This window comes from Urocitellus parryii, chromosome 1 (assembly GCF_045843805.1).
Source record: "Urocitellus parryii isolate mUroPar1 chromosome 1, mUroPar1.hap1, whole genome shotgun sequence".
Lineage (NCBI taxonomy): Eukaryota > Metazoa > Chordata > Mammalia > Rodentia > Sciuridae > Urocitellus > Urocitellus parryii.
Window position 1 is genome coordinate 250,478,077 of NC_135531.1, and position 18,085 is coordinate 250,496,161.

General features: G+C 35.4%; 1 protein-coding gene across 1 annotated transcript in view; it reads left to right on the plus strand.

The window, feature by feature from the left end:
• Casp8 (caspase 8) overlaps positions 1-18,085 on the plus strand; it is a 43,602-nt gene that overhangs the window by 2,240 nt on the left and 23,277 nt on the right. Inside the window, exon 2 of the mRNA XM_026405355.2 lies at positions 74-145. Coding sequence (XP_026261140.2) covers positions 74-145 — 72 coding nt within the window. The remainder of the gene's footprint in view (positions 1-73; positions 146-18,085) is intronic.

Here is an 18,085-nt window from a genome sequence, read left to right on the forward strand (position 1 = left end):
GTGACTCAGCAAGCAGGAAGTATAAAAGGTTCTGCCCCTTCAGGTTTTGATTCGCTTTTGCCTCCCGTCTTAGATGCACAGACAGTCATAGAAGAGACCTGCGAGGAAGGTGCTGCTGTTGTGAGGGACCCAGGATTTGCCTCTGGTAAGGTTGGCTAGGCTTCGGGGAGGAAGGTCTTTCATTCTAGAGCTTTCTGGGGCTGCCGAATGTGGGATCTGGAGGCCATGTGGCCCTGGAGGCGGTCCGTGTATTGAGTGTTGATGGGGAAGCCATGAGAGTTGTGGGATTTGCTGAGGGCCCCACACAGTATCCAGATCCCCAGGCCCTTCCAGCTTAGGTTGGTGCAGTCCTAGGGGTTTCTGAAAAGTTCTTGTACTTGGGTACAGCTGTCTATAGTAGGCCTCATCCTTATCCCGGCCAAACTCGCCAAAGAAAAGAAACCAACATTGAAATTTAAATCTGAACTGATTTGGTCGCTACGGTTCCCCACCCACCAATACACACACATACACACACACTTTTAGCAGTTCAACCCTTTTTAAGAAATTAACAAAAACGAACCAGCCCAGAAAAATGATAGAAGAGGGAGCACAGATTTAAAAAATCCAATGTGTACTTTTGAAGGATTAAGCATTTTACAGGCGAAGTTATAAATTGCATTTGGTTTACAAATGACAGGGTTAGTTATACATTTTGTTGAGGGTGGACTGCCTTTACTGGTTCATTAGTACCCTAGGCTCAGGGCCCTGGTGTCGGTATGTTTGTGTGCAGAGGGGAAGTTTGTTAGGTTCTAGGGAGCTCATGGTCTTCGGGGTCACCCAGAACTGGAAACAGTAGCAGTAGTATCCCTTTAGAGTTTGGCCCTGAGAAGGTCTTTCAGAGATTCTCAAGCTTTGAATGACAGACAGACTTCTGTCATGTGAGTTTTGCCTTCTGCCCCGGCACTTTGAGGTAGTTGTCCAAATCACTAAGGAGCTGGAATGCTGCTCGGTTATTCAATGAGATTAGCAGACCTCATCCTCATTGTGACTGTAAGGCAGTGGCAGAGTCCAGACTCTGGAACGAAAGCCTGAGGGTTTGATTCAGCTTCTAGCCCTGGCTCCTTAGGCTCAGACCTGCTCTTTGCTAGAGTGCATCTATTAAATTCTCCTGCTTTTGTAGGTTTGGTTATTTTTAACTTTTAAGATTTTTTTTTTGTTTTGTAATTTTAGCCATTAAAATATTATGATTATTAGCCTTTCTTCATTGAATTCCCTCACTGCCTTTCACTTGTAACATTTTAGAATAAAATCTGAAGCTTTATAGCAACTGCTGTAAAGATTTTTTAAAAATCTTGAGATTAAAAAAAAAATTTATTTATCCCCCCCTTTTTCTTGTTCTAAATAGTTATACACGACAGTAGAAGGTATTTTGACATACCATACATACATGGAGTATATCTAAATATTTAAATATATCTAATCCTCCTAGGCATTTTCCCTGCTAAATGTCATTTATGATTTGATAGAAAATCCGCTTAAAAAGCATTGCCATATTATTGCAAAGGTAATGAGATGAGTGAGCTAAGATGGCCACAGGAGACAAGTGTCAAAACACACACATCATGTCACTGCAGCCTTGGAACATATTATTATTATTATTATATTGTATGATGTCAGAAAATGCTGTTGAATATGTAATAAGAATCTTAAAAAGGTTCACTCCTTTTTGATCTGATAATATTACTTCCAGGAAATTATTCTAAGAAAATAATTAGAGATGTATTCAGAGATTTGCATCTTAAAATCATTTTAAATGTAACAAGAGGCTGGTTATGTAAATCATAGTCCATCCATACATTAAGTGCTTTATGAATTTGAAATTCACGTTGTAGAAGAAAAAAATAAAGATATCACAATATTCCTGAAATATTATTAGTGACAAAACCTGCTTATACAGCAGAAATGTGTTGTGTTCAAACATAATGGAAAATGTATATGAATAAAATATTTGGTAGGAAAAGGAGTGAAATATTAGGTTGGTTGCTTCTCATTCTTGAGATGGTCCTCATTCTCTCTCTCTCTTTTTTTTTTAAGAGAGAGTAAGAGAGAGAGAGAGAGAGAGAGAGAGAGAGAGAAATTTTTTAATATTTATTTTTTAGTTCTCGGCGGACACAACATCTTTGTTGGTATGTGGTGCTGAGAATCGAACCCGGGCCGCACGCATGCCAGGCGAGCGTGCTACCGCTTGAGCCACATCCCCAGCCCCTCATTATCTCTTGATTGAGTATTTCTTGCTTTATTCCAAAGGTATCTCTCTGTTGAGAAAGCCTGCATTATCCCTTGAATGTGATCTGCATTCCTAAAATAATTCTAGAAATATAGGTATTATTAGGTATTTGTCTTTGGACTTTAACAGAGGTTAAAATTGATTTAAAAATTTAAGAACAGTTGATTTAATGCTATCAAACAGAACTGGACATAGTTTATATCTTCTAGCATATAAATGAAAATAGGTCTTTCAGAGATTTTAAGTGTAAGTACATTTAGAACACATAATGCAGGCACCTGGTCAAAATTGCAGTTGGTAAAATGGTGCAAAGGGGCAAAGAATTTTCAAAAAGCACTTCAAAAATTTTTACTTTCACTTCGCCCCCACTCTCCCCACATACATATGCAGGTCCACAGCTCTGCTTTCCTCAGGTACCACTGACTCCTGTGTGAGTCAGAGATCTGGGAATACACAAATAGACCCATCATCTGTGAATATACAAATTAATTCATTATGTAGATCAACAAATATACAACCTATCTTCCCATCTTGTCTAATAGCTGAATCGAGTTCCCTTGTGTATGCTAGCATACTTAACCCTTCTTATGCAGATAAATAGTTGTTTTTGGCCAGTTATTATTTCAACTAATATTGCAATGTAAGTGTACTGCTTTTTATTACACTTATATTTAAGTGGATGTAGGAAATTAAATCGGAATCCTGAAATTGTAGGTTCCAGGTTCATTTTATATTTCAACAGAGAAGGCCAAATTATACTACCTACTAGGCATCATGGTGTGTGCCTATCATTTCCAGTGACTCCGGAGGCTGAGTCAAGAAGTCTCAAAATTTAGACTTAAAAAGGCTGGGGACATAATTCAGTGGTACTCATTGGCCAGTGGCCTCAATCCCTAGTACTGGAAAAACAACAACACATTATACCTACGTGTTTTTATTTCCACCATCTCAACACTGTGTATTGTAATTTTTGTACTTTGCCAAAATGGCCTATTGTAATAATTTCAATATATATATATTTTATTGTAAATGAACTTGAGCATTTTAGCCGGGCAAGATTTTTTTTTATGCCTATTATCCCAGCTTCTTGAGAGGCTAAAGCTGCAGATCCTGAGTTTGAGGCCATCCTGGGCACCATAGCTAGGCCCCATCTCAAAAACAGAAAAGAAATTGAACATCTTTTCAAAGGCTTAAAATCTGTTTGTCTTAAAATTGAAAGTTACCGGTACTTTTCTGTGAACTGTCGTCTTGTGATCCTTAACTTGCTTGTGTATTGTGGTTAATGGCCTCTTTCGTTTAAAAAAAAAAAAAAAAAAAACGACTTACAGGAAACTTAAGAAAATTAGCCCCCCCCCATAAAAATCATGTATGTTGCTGTTTTTTTCCCTACTGCAAAGTTTACTTTTAAATTTTATTTGGGTTACTTTTTCAAAATATTTTACTTATTGTTTAAGGACAAAATCAATCTTAAGTAGTTTTTAGTCTCTCTGTTATATTTGCAAAAGTTTTTCATCAGCAAAATCATTTTAAAAATTATCTTGTTTTTCTTTTAAAGTTTCAAATCTTTGATCCATCTGCGATTTGTTTTGATGTAAGGAGTTCAGTTAGTATCCATTTGGGTTTGTTTTGAGAAGTTTGCCCCCTTGTTCTAATCACCGTGTGTTGAAAAAGCCATGTTAAGGTGGATAGTCCTTTCAGTAGTGTTCATTTGGGGCTATTCGTCATTGCTAATGTCTAACTCCAGTGCTTTGGAGTCACAGACTATGGGTTGTATTATTTCTAAGCTCTGGAAATCTATGGTGATTTTGTGGTCAATATTTTGTGATCAGTTCACGTGTTTGAAAAGGAAGATGTGGTGAGTCCCGAGAGTAAAAGAGCGTTGTTAGCACTGATCAACTGTGCCACTCAAATCCTCTATGGCCGTCGTTCTATTTAGTCTACTAGATTTTTTGGTTTCTTTGAGAGATGTATGAAAGTTTTTGCTATTTGGCAGGGTGGGGGGCGGGAGTAAGATTTTAGTTATTTTAAGTTCTTAAGGACTTAGGCTCTAATATTTTGTTTTAAAAACAAATATGATGATGTCATTCTTCTGTGGTGTGGTCTCCTTACCTGGCCTGGGAGGTACCATCCTGCCCCGGACTTTCCCTGAAGCCACATTTAATGCTCTGCCTCACCCACTTTCGCACACTGCATAAATGAAATAACCCACACAAACCAGCATTTTATTTACACAGATAATGTCTGCAAATACTCTCCTTAACACATTTTAGAAAAAAAAAAAAAAGGCTAATTCCCTTCCTTAATCCTTCACCCTCCAGTCCTGGTCATCTTTTCAATGCTTCCAAGGGGACAATATCTTGGCTTCAAAGTGTGTGCTTGTACAACCTCCCTCATTTTTATTTTCTTCTTTTATACATATACCTATTGTCTCTGAAAATCTAGGGCATCATTTTGAATATTTTTAAAAAGTAGATTTTAAAAATTATATCGTAGGACTGGGGTTGTGATTCAGTGGTAGGGCTCTCGTCTAGCACATGCGAGGCCCTGGGTTCAATCCTCAGCACCACATAAAAATAAATAAATAAAATAAAGGTTTTGTGTCTAACTACTTCTTTAAAAAAAATTACACTGTAACTTGTTTTTCTTGCTTTTTGGATGTCTCTTCACTTTTATTTCAGAAGATGAAATACATTATCCTTTACTGCTATATGCTCTCCCATAGTGTGTCTGTACCTTAGTTTGCCTGACCATTCCTTTATTGAAGGACATTTGGGTGGTTTCGGGTTGTTCAGAAGTACACATAATGTTGTGGTTTGTGAGACCTCGTGGATGCACCCTGTTGTGTTTTCACAGAGTGTATTTAATGGGCTTACTAGTTTGTTCTCTTATAGACCCAGCAGTTTTTGTTTATTGCATTTTGCTGGAATGTATTTGAAATGCCTTTCGTTTTTAAAAAAACTTATTTATTTATTCTAATTTGTTATGCATGATATCAGAATGCACTTCATTTCATAGTACACATATGGAGCACAATTTTTCTTGTCTCTGGTTGTACACAAAGTAGAGTCAAACCATTTGTGTCTTGATACGTGTACTTAGGATAATGATGTCTATCTCATTCCACCATCTTTCCTACCCCCAGGTCCCCTCCCTTCCCCTCCTTCCCTTCCTTCCCCTTTGCCCTATCTAAAGTTCCTCCATTCCTCTCATGCTCTCCCCTTACCCCCATTGTGGATCAGCATCCACATATAAGAGAAAATATTCAGCCTTTGTTTTTTTGAGATTGGCTTACTTAGCATGATATTCTCTAATTCCATCCATTTACCTGCAAATGCCACAATTTTATTCTCTTTTAATGCTGAGTAATATTTATTTACTAAAATAAATATTATTTAATAATATTTATTTATTTAGTAATATATATTTGTGTATATATACCATAGTTTATCCAATTATCCATGGAAAGGCATCTAGGTTGGTACCACAATTTGGTTATTGTATATTGTGCTGCTATAAACATTGATGTGGCTGTGTCACTGTAGCATGCTGTTTTTTAGTCCTTTGGATAAATAGAGGAGTAGGATAGCTGGGTCAAATGGTGGTTTCATTCCAAGTTTTCCAAGGAATCTCCATACTACTTGCCAGATTGGTTGCACCAATTTGCAGTCCCACCAGCAATGTATAAGTGTGCCTTTTCCCCAACATCCTCACCAACACTTATTGTTGTTTGTATTCTTAATAGCTGCCATTCTGACTGGAGTGGGATGAAATCTTAAGAGTAGTTTTAATTTGCATTTTTCTAATTGCTAGAGATGTTGAACATTTCCTCATATATTAGTTGATTAATTATATATCACCTTCTGAGAAGTGTCTGTTCAGTTCTTTGGCCCATTTATTGATTGACTTATTTGTGGGGTTTTTTTGATATTAAGTTTTTTGAGTTTTTTATATATCCTAGAGATTAGTGCTCTATCTGATATGAGTGTGGTAAAAATTTGCTCCCATTCTGTAGGCTCTCTCTTCACCTACCTGATTGTTTCTTTTGCTGAGAAGAAGCTTTTCAGTTTGAATCCATCCCATTTATTTATTCTTGATTTTATTTCTTGCGCTATAGGAATCTTGTTAAGGAAGTTGGGGCCTAAATCGACATGATGAAGATTAGGGCCTACTTTTTCTTCTGTTTAACACAGGCTCTCTGGTCTAATTTCTAGGTCCTTGATACACTTTGAATCGAATTTTGTGCATGGGGAGTGATAGGGGCTTAATTTCATTTTGTTGCATATGGATTTCCAGTTCTCCCAGCACTATTTGTCGAAGAGGCTATTTTTTCTCCAATATATGTCTTTGGCACCTTTGTCTAGTATGAGATAACTATATTTACGTGGGTTTGTCTCTGTGTCTTCTATTCTTTTTTTTAATATTTTGTTTTAGTTGTAGTTGGATACAATACTTTTATTTTATTTTTTATGTGGTGCTCAGCATTGAACCCAGTGCCCTGCACATGCTAGGTGAATGCTCTACCGCTGATCCACAACCACAGCCCCCTGTGTCCTCTATTCTGTACCATTGGTCTACAAGTCTATTTTGGTGCCAATATCATGCCTTTTTTGTTACTATTGCTCTATAGTATAAGTATTATGATGCCTCCTGCTTCACTCTTCTTGATAAAGATTGCTTTGGCTATTCTGGGTCTCATTTTTTCAAATTAATTTCATGATTTCTTTTTCTCTTTCTATTAGGAATGACATTGGGATTTTAATAGGAATTTCATTGAATCTGTATAATGCTTTTGGTAGTATGGCCATTTTGACAATGTTAATTCTGCCTATCAGAGAGCATGGGAGAGCTTTCCATATCCTAAGGTCTTCTTCAATTTCTTCCTTTAGTGTTCTGTAGTTTTCACTGTAGAGGTCTTTCATCTCTTTTGTTAGATTGATTTTTTTTTGAGGCAATTGTAAATGGAGTAGTTTTCCTAGTTTCTCTTTCAGAGCATTTGTCATGAAATGCCTTTCTTAAGTAAGAGAATTTTCTGAACAATTGATTGATCAATTCATTCATCTAGTTTATGCAAATTTTGCAAACCTCATACAGTGCATAACCTTCCAAGACATTGTCTCTCTCCATTTCCTTGGTCAAAGAAGCTCATCTAAACAATTATATGTTTCAGATGGAAAGGAAGAGAAGAGGTTATGCCTCATAAGTTTAATTCTAACTATTTAAGGAAATGATCAAGGATATATGTAAAAGTCTTTAAATGATATTTTAACAGTAAAAAAAGATATAGATTGCTTCCAATAAGCTTTTGTTGTATCCACATGCTATATAAATCAAGAAACATTAGAAATGTGCCACAGGAGTGGTAGTGGGTATATGTTTGTTATAAATGGTAAGTGAGATAAAAGCCAGTAGCAGTTATACAAATTTGCATATGCAGCCTGATTTCCACTTTTATATCAATGTATCTTAGTCTGTGAGGATATGTGCTATGATAGTGATAACTGTGATCATATTATAAATTACTGTATTTTCAGTTTTCACACACAAAAATAACTGCTAGTATGAAGGGAAAAGATTTTTTTAATTAGTGCATTATAAGTATATGTAACAGTTGTGTTCTTTTTTTTTTAAGAGAGAGAGAGACTTTTTTAATTTTTTTTAACTTTTGGTGGATACAACATCTTTATTTCATTTTTATGTGGTGCTGAGGATCAAACCCAGCGCCCCGTGCATGCCAGGTGAGCGCGCTACCACTTGAGCCACATCCCCAGTCCAGTTGGGTTCATTTTGACAAAATCATAAATGCATGGAATTTTATTTACTTCATTTCAATCCCTGGTGTTCCCCATCACTCTCCTCCTCCCTCTTCCTATTCTCCTTCCTCTACTCTACTGGTCTTTCTTTCATTCATTTATTTGTTTGTTTTTGATTGGTGCTTTATGGGCACATAAAGGTGGAATTCACTGCGGTGTATGTATGTATAAACATAGCATACTTTTTGTCAAATTCATTCCACATTTCCTTCCCTTTCTCATCCCTCCTCCTGCACTCACTGATCTTTCCAATATCTTTATGATATCCAGATCCCACCTTCTTTCCCTTATTTTGTTCTTCCTTCTATATATGAGAGAAAATACTTGACCCTTGATTGTCTGATTCTGGCTTATTTCACTTAGCACATTGTTCTTTAGTTCTATCTGTTTATCAAATGCCATTATTTTGTTCTTTATGGCTGAGTAAAACTCCATGGTGTGTGTGTGTGTGTGTGTGTGTGTGTGTGTGTGTGTGTGTATGTGTGTGTGTGTGTTGTTTTCTTGATCCACTCATCTAGTGATGGGCATCTAGGCTGGTTTCATAATTTGGCTATTGTGAACTGTGTTTCTATAAACATTGATATGATGCAGCCCTATAGTATGCTAATTTTAGTTCCTTGGGATAAATACCAAAGAGTGGGATAGCTGAGTCGAAATGGTGGCTCCATTCCTAGTTTTCTAAGGAATCTTCACACTGCTTTCCAGAGTGGTAGTACTAATTTTTGGTCTCAACAACAATGTATGAGTGTACCTTTCCCTATATCCTCACCAGCATTTATTATTATTTGTATAATAATAAATTTGATAATTGTCTTTCTGACTGGCATAAGGTAAAATCTTAGTGAAATTTTAATTTGCATTTCCCTGATTGCTAGACATGTTGAACATTTTTTCATTTATTTGTTGACCATTATGTTTCTTCTTTTGAGAAATGTCTGTTTAGTTATTTTGCCCACTTGCTGATTGGGTTATTTGAGTTTTTTATATTAAGCTTTTTGAGTTTTTTAAAATATATATTTTGGATATTAATCTTCTATCAGAGGAGTAGCTGGCAAACTCCTTGAGCTTTAGGTGTCTTGCTAAGTAAGTTAGTGCCAGCATCAATATTTTGTCCCTTATGGTTTCTTCTAGCACTTGTAAAGTTTTTGGTCTAATTCCTGTCTTTGATCCAATTTGATTTGACTTTTGCTCAAGGTGAGAGAGAGATCAAATTTCATTATTTTAATATAGATAACCAGTTTTCCTAGAACCATCTGTCTTTTCTCCAACATATTATTTTGGCACCTACATCAAGTATCAGATGACTGTAAGTATATAAAGGTTTGCCTCTTTGTCTTCCATTCTAGTCCATTGATCTTCATGTCTGTTTTGATACCAATACCATGCTATTTTTGACATTATATCTCTATAGTATAATTTGAGATTAGGTATTGTGATGCCTCCAGCCTTGCTCTTCTTGTTCAGGATTGCTTTGGCTATTCTGGGTCATTTATTCTTCTTAATGGATTTTCTAACTGGTTTTTTTTTCTAGTTTTAAAAAGAATTTCATTGGTATTTTGATAGGATTGCATTGAATCTGCATAGCACTTTTGGCAATATGTCCATTTTGACAATATTAATTCTATCCAAGAACATGAGAGGTCTTTCGATCCATCATAAGGTATTCTTTAATTTTTTTCTTCAATGTTCTATAATTTCCCAAGCTTTTTTTTTAATTTTTTAATTTTTTTTTAGGTTACTGTGAATGGGATAGTTTTCCTGATGTCTTTCTCAGCATAATTGCTGTTGGAGTATAGGAAAGCTATTTATTTATGAATTTGACCTCATATACTTTGCTGAATTTATTCATTAACTCTAGAAGTCTTCCGGTGAAGTTTTTGGGATCTTGTAGATATAGGACCATGTCTTCAGCAAACAGATATAATTCTTCTTCTTTTCCTATTTGTATTCTGATTGTGCTGGGAAGAGTTTCACAAACTATATTGAATAGTAGTGGTAAGAGTGGACACCCTTGTCTTGTTTGTGATTTCAGAGGAAATGCTTTCAGTTTTTCTCCAGTATGATGTTGGCTTTGGGTTTGTTACATATAGCCTTTATTATGTTTAGGTAAATTCCTTCTGTTCCTATTTTCTCAAGCATATTTTAACACAAATGGGTGCTAGATTTTATAAAAGGCCTTTTCTGCATCTATTGAGATGATCATATGATTCTTGTCCTTAATTCTGTGTATATGGTGCATTACATTTATTGATTTGCATATGTTGAAACAACCTTGTATCCTTGGGCTGCAACACACTTGATCATGCTGTATTATCTTCTTGATGTATTTTTTAATGTGGTAGAATTTTTCCAGCTATGTTCATGAGAGATACTGGTCTATAGTTTTCTTTCTTTGATGTGTCTTTGGTTTTTGTAACAGGGTTATACTGGCTTCATAGAATATATTTGGGAATGTTCCCTCCCTTTCAATTTCATGGAATAATTTGATAAAGACTGGAATGAGTTCTTCTTTAAAGATTTGGTAGAACTCAGCTGAAAATCCTTCTGGTCCTGGGCCTTTGTTTGTTAGAAGGCTTTTAATTGCTGTTTCAGTTTTATTACTTGATATTGTTCTATTTATTTTTTCTCTATCTTCCTGGTTCAATTTGGACAAATCATATGTGTCTAGGAATTTGTCAATGTCTTCTAGATTTTCTAGTTTATTGATGTATAAATTTCCAAAATGATATTCTGGATTTCAAAAATGTTTGTAATATCTCTTTTTTCATCTCTAATTTTGTTTATTCTTTTCAAAGAAACAACTCTTTGTTTTATTGATCCTTTTTATTTTTTTGAATTCCCAATTTCATTAATTTTGTCTCTGATCTTAATTATTCACTGTCTTCTACTGATTTTGGAATTAGTTTGGTTTTTGTTTCCTAAGGCCTGAGGTAGAGTATTAGATTATTCATTTGGAATCTTTTTATTTTCTTCTTACTATTATTTTTTAAGAGAGAGAGAGAGAATTTTTTTAATATTTACTTTTTTAGTTTTCAGTGAACACAACATCTTTTTATTTTTTATGTGGTGCTGAGGATCAAACCCAGCTCCCCGCACATGCCAGGTGAGCGAGCTACTGCTTGAGCCACATCCCCAGCCCCTCTATTTTCTTTTAATGTAGGCACTCAGTGCTATCGATTTTCTTCTTAGAATTTTCTTCGTACATTGTATCTCTGTTCTCATTTGTTTCTAAGAATTTCTTCTCTCATTTTTTCTATGAGAGTATTATTAAAAACTATTATATAAAAGAGTATTATTCAATCTCCATGTGTTTAAAAGTCAGTTTCAAGTACCCTAAGCAAAAAGTAGCACCTTAGAAATACTGTTCTCCAGGGGCTTGGGCTGGGAGTCAGTGGTAGAGTGCTTGCCTAGCATGTGTGAGGCACTGGGTTCAATCCTTAGCATCACATAAAATAAACAAATAAAATGAAGGCATTTTGTTCATTTGTGACTATAAATTTAAAAGAAAAAAGTATTCTCCTTCAGTGGCATATACCTGTTTAATCCAGACACCTCATTCCAACAAATTATTTCTTAGAAAAGTTTAATATATTTTAAGTTGTTTTGGAAGAAATGCAACATCTTATTTTTTGGCTTTTTAATTGATACGTTTTGGAGGCAGTATGACAACTTATTGAGACTAGAGGAATCTCCTCTACCACCTTCATTTCTTGAAGAGAAAACATTTCAAAATGAGGCTTTCTTTGAATAAAATAACAACAACAACAACAAAAGCAAATACAGGAAATGAGAGACCATTTCAATAAAGAAATAAAGATATTAAAAAGAAAGCAGGGGCTAGGGTTGTGGTTCAGAGGTAGAGCTCTTGCCTACCATGCGTGAGGCACTGGGTTTGATCCTCAGCACCACATAAATATAAAAAAAGAAAGATTAAAAAAAAAGAAATCAGAACTCTTGGGCATGAAGTCACAATAGCTCAAATTTAAAATTCACTTGAAGCATCTCCACAAATTAGATTATATAGATGGCCTGAAACACGGCGATCCTCCTTCCTCAGCTTCCCACGTTTCCAGGATTATAGGCTTGCACCACCCACACCCAGCCTATATTTGCTTTATCAACTAATTATTTATATCTTCTTTAAGTTCATTGAACATTTTAATAATCAGTTTTTAGTCTTTCTCTGGAATTTCTTCCACTTTCATACTTGTGGGTTCTTTTGATGGAAACTGTGAATTTTTCAGGGAGATTTGTTTGCCTGTTTCCTCACATTTTCTTTTTCTTTTTTTATTCTGGTTTGTTATATATGACAACAAAATGTATTGCAATTCATATTACAATATATAGAGCACAAGTTTTCATATTTGATTGAATACAAAGTATACTCACACCATTTGTATCTTTATACATGTACTTTGGATAATCATGTCCATCACATTCCACCATCCTTTCTAACCCCATGTCCCCTCCTTTCCATTCCCACCCCTTTTCCCTATCTAAAGTTGGTCTATTACTCCCATGTTCCCCCTCCCTACCACACTATGAAACAGCTTGATGCTGGTTGTTTCAATGAATAATAATAGCCATTATTTATCAGGTGGTTAGTATGTGCCCAATACTGTTAAAATACTTCATGAACTAAATTTATTTTTAAAGTCATGTTTGTTGAGATATAGTTTATATATGGTACAATTTACCCCATTCAGCTTTATAGTTATATGAATTTTGATAACATAAATATAAAAAATGATGACATATATATGAATATATAGTACTACCATCAAGATACAGAATGTTACCTTGTTCTCCTTTACTTCTTTTTTTTAAACAAATAGAGAAATTAATTTTAATATATTTTCATTTAACCCAATGATTACCAACATAATTTGCAAAGAGAATAATTGTTAGTAAGATATTTCATGTTTATTTCTTTGTGCTAATAATTCTTTGGAATCTAATGTCTATTTAACACACAGCACACCTCAATTCAGGCTAGACACATTGCAAATACTCGGTGGCCTTATGTAACCAATGGCTGCCATATTGGCTCCTTTCTCCATCTTTCACCTTTTGGTGAGACTTAAGCTGTAGGCTGCATGATAAGTCCCCTTGTTATGTGGTTTCCTGTTGAGTTCCATCAGAAAGGGACACCAAAGAGATGAACTTAGAATATATAAGAGTAGAGTAAGGTGTTTTAATCCTTCCTATAAGACTCTATTAGACCGTGAGTTGGTTTCTACATGCTTTTGGTGGGAATAACTTCAGTTAGGTCACCTTCTCCTACAAGTTTTTCATAATGGCTCTCTGTTATTTCACCTCTTACCTCTCCAAGTTTACGGAAGGAAAGGTGCTTCACAAAATTTGTTAGTTACTCTCAACCTTGCCCTTACTTTATAATTACCTTATTAAACAATTATTACTCTGATTGATCTTTTTCATCCTTGAATCTTAAATAATGGATTTTATATTATAAGAAATAATTTAAAGATAAAATATACCTCATCTCATACCATAGGCAATGTATATACACATACCAGATTGATTATATATTAAAATATAACATATAAAATGCTAAAACTTTTAAAGAACATATTTGTATAACTTTGTGAAGAGAAATGTAAAACAAAAAAAAATATGAAATAAACAAAAACCTGAAAAATCAGATGATATTGTAGTTAAATTTTTCATGTGTAAAAATTTATCAAAAAGAGTTGAGGGGCTGGGGATGTGGCTCAAGCGGTAGTGCGCTCCCCTGGCATGCGTGCGGCCCGGGTTCAATCCTCAGCACCACATACAAACAAAGATGTTGTGTCCGCCGAAAAACTAAAAAATAAATATTAAAATTCTCTCTCTCTCTCTCTCTCTCTCTCTCTCTCTCTCTCTCTCTCTCAGACTCTCTGTCTCTCTTTAAAAAAAAGAGTTGAAAGAGACATGAATTTTATTACAGGTCATTTTTGTTTATTTCTATTTAGCTTGACTTGGTTTCTTCTTTGGTTGGCTTTTCCTTTATTGTAGTTCTTCCCTTTGCAGAATTTCATTGTTGTTTTTTATTTCCTCCTTGTGGGATATTTTTCCAAGAATGTTCTGAAGTGCAGGCTTTCTTGAATTTGTTTATCATGGAAGGTTTTTATTTCATCATCAAATTTGAAGCTTAATTTTTCTGGATATAAGATTCTTGGTTGGCATCCATTATCTTTTAGAGCTTGGTATATGTTGTTCCAGGATCTCCTAGCTTTGACAGTCTGGGTTGAAAAATCTGCTGAGATCCGAATTGGTCTTCCCTTATAGGAAATCTGATTTTTTTTTCTCTTGTGGCCTTTAAAATTATATCCTTATTCTGTATGTCGTGAATTTTCATTATAATGTGTCTTGATGTAGATCTGTTGTAATTTTGTACATTTGGCATTCTATAGGCCTCTTGTATTTGATTTTCTGGTTCATTCTTTATGCTTGGAAATTTTTTTGCTATTATTTCATTGAAGAGATTATGCTTTCCTTTGGTTTGAATCTCTGAACCTTCCTCTATCCCAATAAATCTTAAACTTGGTCTGATGGTATCTCATAATTCTTGGATATTCTGTTCATGGTTTCTTACTATCTTCACTGTGAGGTCTACTTTATTTTCAAGCTTATATATTTTATTTTCATTGTCTGAGGTCATGACTTCCAAGTGATTTAGTCTGTTGTTGATATTGAGTTTTTTAATTGGCTTATTGTTTCTTTCATTTTGAGGATTTCTATTTTTTTGTTTGTTTGTTTGTTTTGTTTTTAGTATCTGTATCTCTTTCTTGAAGTAATCTTGCAACTTGTATTTTCTCCCTTATCTCTGTTGGAGTGGTCAATTTTTGTCTGTATCTGCTCACTTAAATTAATTCCCAAATCATTTTAGTTATGTATATTTTGAACTCCTTCTCTTATATTTCACCTGCTTTGCTATATATGGATCCTATTGTTGTAGTATTTTGGTTTGTTTGGGGCACTTTCCTCCTTTGTTTTTTCATAATGTCTATGAGTCTTCCTCTCTTGCAGAGCTGAGGTATGACAGCTTCTGCCCTATTGTCTTATGGTGTCTATAAAGGTTACGGATACCTCACTTTTAAGGGAGAGATCAATATTACAGCACTCAATGTACCCAATGTGCATCCCTGTATCAGTTAGCTTCTATTTTTACATTTATTATTTTGTCACTATAATCAGAAATGATGAGTTTGGTTATCTTCTACCTTATAGTCAATGGGTTTGCATAATGGTTTACAGTTTCTAATGGTAGAGGGGGGGCCTGAAATGTTTATGAGGTAGGATGTTAGAATATGGAGGTATTAGATTGCATGATAAGTGAGAGGGTAATCATAAGAAGTTGGCTGTTAGTAGGAGATACAAGAAAGAGGCAATACCATGCAAGCTCCCTGTTACCTCAGCAACAGGATAACCATTAGCACCCCTAGTAGAGATACCTTTGGTGTAGCGAGGCCCACAGGGACCTTGATGATATCTTATTCCTTATTATTGTCCCTTGATACAAGCAGTGATACCCCAGTTTTGTGGTGGTGGCAGCCTCAAGCCTATATGTACCCTGATGTTGGGCTGTGAAGCCACACTTTGGTGAATAAGGAACCCCAGCACGGGAAGGTTTACTGCATATCTCTGGGCCTGAGACAGGCCTCTCTTCCTGACTTCTGGACCACATGTGGTGGGCCTCTCCTCCGGATCTCCAGGCTGCAAGTGGCTAGTGGGCCTCTCCTCCAGATCTCCAGCTCCTCATGTTTTCAAGGATCTTGGACTTGCACATCAGTTGAGATGGATTTCTCTTCCTTTTTTATATGTGTGCCCTGTTGTGTTTAGTTACCTTTTTTGTTCTGGAATTTCTATTTTTGATGTTTGAGTAGATTTCCAGCAGTGAGACCTGAGTTCTCCCTCTAGTTGTTCTTACTTGGGGCCTGGTTGTTGGTTTGGGGTTTTCTCTCGCCTATTCTATATGTTGAAGTATTGTTGAGGCTTAAGTGAGGCTAGTTCATTTGTGGAGTGAAGTTCTCTGTTACTTTACTGAGTTGTAAGAATTGCTCAGCAGCAGGATCTCTGCTCTGTGAACTTGAAGTTTGCCAATGACTTTCCAGCCCCTCTTAGAGAAAGGGGGAGTAGCTCAAAATAAATGTCTTGTGTCTACTTTCACTTCTATAATACTAATTACCACCTGTATAGGAATTGTAGGGTCAGCATTTAATGCCATCATGAATAATAGGCAAGCATAAATTACATCATACATTAAACAGCAGGTGTCTATTACACTGTCCACTACATTAATAATCTCTTTATTTTTTATTTTTATTTGTTCTAATTAGTTATACATTACAGTAGAATGCATTTTGACACATTGTACACAAATGGAGCATAACTTCTCATTCCTCTGGCTGTACATGATGCAGAGTCACATCAGTAGTGTAATAATACATGTATATAGGGTAATAATGTCTGTCTTAGTCTACCATCCTTCCTATCCCCACTGCCCCACCCCTCCCCTCACTCTCCCCTGCACAATCCAAATTTCCTTCATTGTTTCCTACCCCTCACCTCCACTATGGTTCAGCATTGTTTATCAGGAAAAACATTTGGCCTTTGGGTTTGGGAGATTGGCTTATTTCACTTACCATGGTGTTCTCTAGGTCCATCCATTTACCTGCAAATGCCATAATTTCATTTTTCTTTAAGACTGTGTAATATTCCATTATGCATATAGATCACATTTTCTTTATCCATTTATCTGTTGAAGGGCACCTATGTTGGTTCCATAGTTTAACCATTGTAAATTGAGCTGCTATAAACATTGATATGGCTGTGTCACTGTAGTATGCTGATTTTAAGTCCTTTGGGTGGATAACTGGGTCAAATGGTGGTTCTGAGGAATCTCTTTTTTTTTTCTTTTTCTTTTTTTTTAAAAATTCAATCTAAGTTTTCTGAGGACTCTCCACTCTTCTTTCCATAGTGGTTGCACCAATTTGCAACCCACCAATAGTATATGAGTTCACCTTTTCCCCCACATCTTTGCTAACATTTATTGTTGCTGCTGTTCTTGTTAATTGCCAATATGACATAAGTGAGATGAAACCTAAGAGTAGTTTTAATTTTCTCTAATTGCTAGAGATGATGAAAGATTTTTCATATGTTTGTTGATGGATTGTATTTCTTCTTCTGTGAAGTATCTGTTCAGTTCCTTAGCCCATTTATTGATTGGGTTATTTGTTTTTTGGTTTTATTTATTTATTTATTTTGGTGTTAAGCTTTTTGAGTTCTTTATATATCCTAGAGATTAATGCTTTATTGGAGGGGTATGTGGTGAAGATTTTCTCCCAATCTGTAGGCTCTCTTCTCATTTTATTGTTTTCATTGCTGAGAAAAAGCTTTTTAATTTGAATCTATTCCATTTATTCATTCTTGTTTTACTTCTTGTGCTTTAGCAGTCTTGTTAAGAAAGTCAGATCCTAGGCTGACATGGTGAAGATTTGGGTCTATTTTTCCTTCTGTTAGGTGCAGGATCTCTGTTTTACTGACAACCTTACATCCCTGGGATGAACCCCACTTGATTGTGGTGCACTATCTTTTTAATGTGTTTTTTTAATGCAATTTTCCAGAATTTTATTGAGAATTTTTGTGTCTATGTTCATTAGGGATATTGGTCTGAAGTTTTCTTTCCTTAATGTGTCTTTGTCTGGTTTTGGTATCCGGGTGAAACTAGCCTCATAGAATGAGTTTGGAAGAGTTCCCTCCTTTTCTATTTCATGTAATAATTTGAGGAGTATTGGTGTTAATTCTTCTTTAAAGGTCTTGTAGAATTCAGCCTGGTCCTGGGCTTTCTTGAGAATCCATCTGGTCCTGGGCTTTTCTTGGTTGGTAGGCTTTTGATGGTGTCTTCTATTCCATTGCTTGAAATTGATCTGTTTAAATTGTGTATGTCCTCATGATTCAGTTTGGGTAGATAATATGTCTCTAGAAACTTGTTGATGTCTTTAAG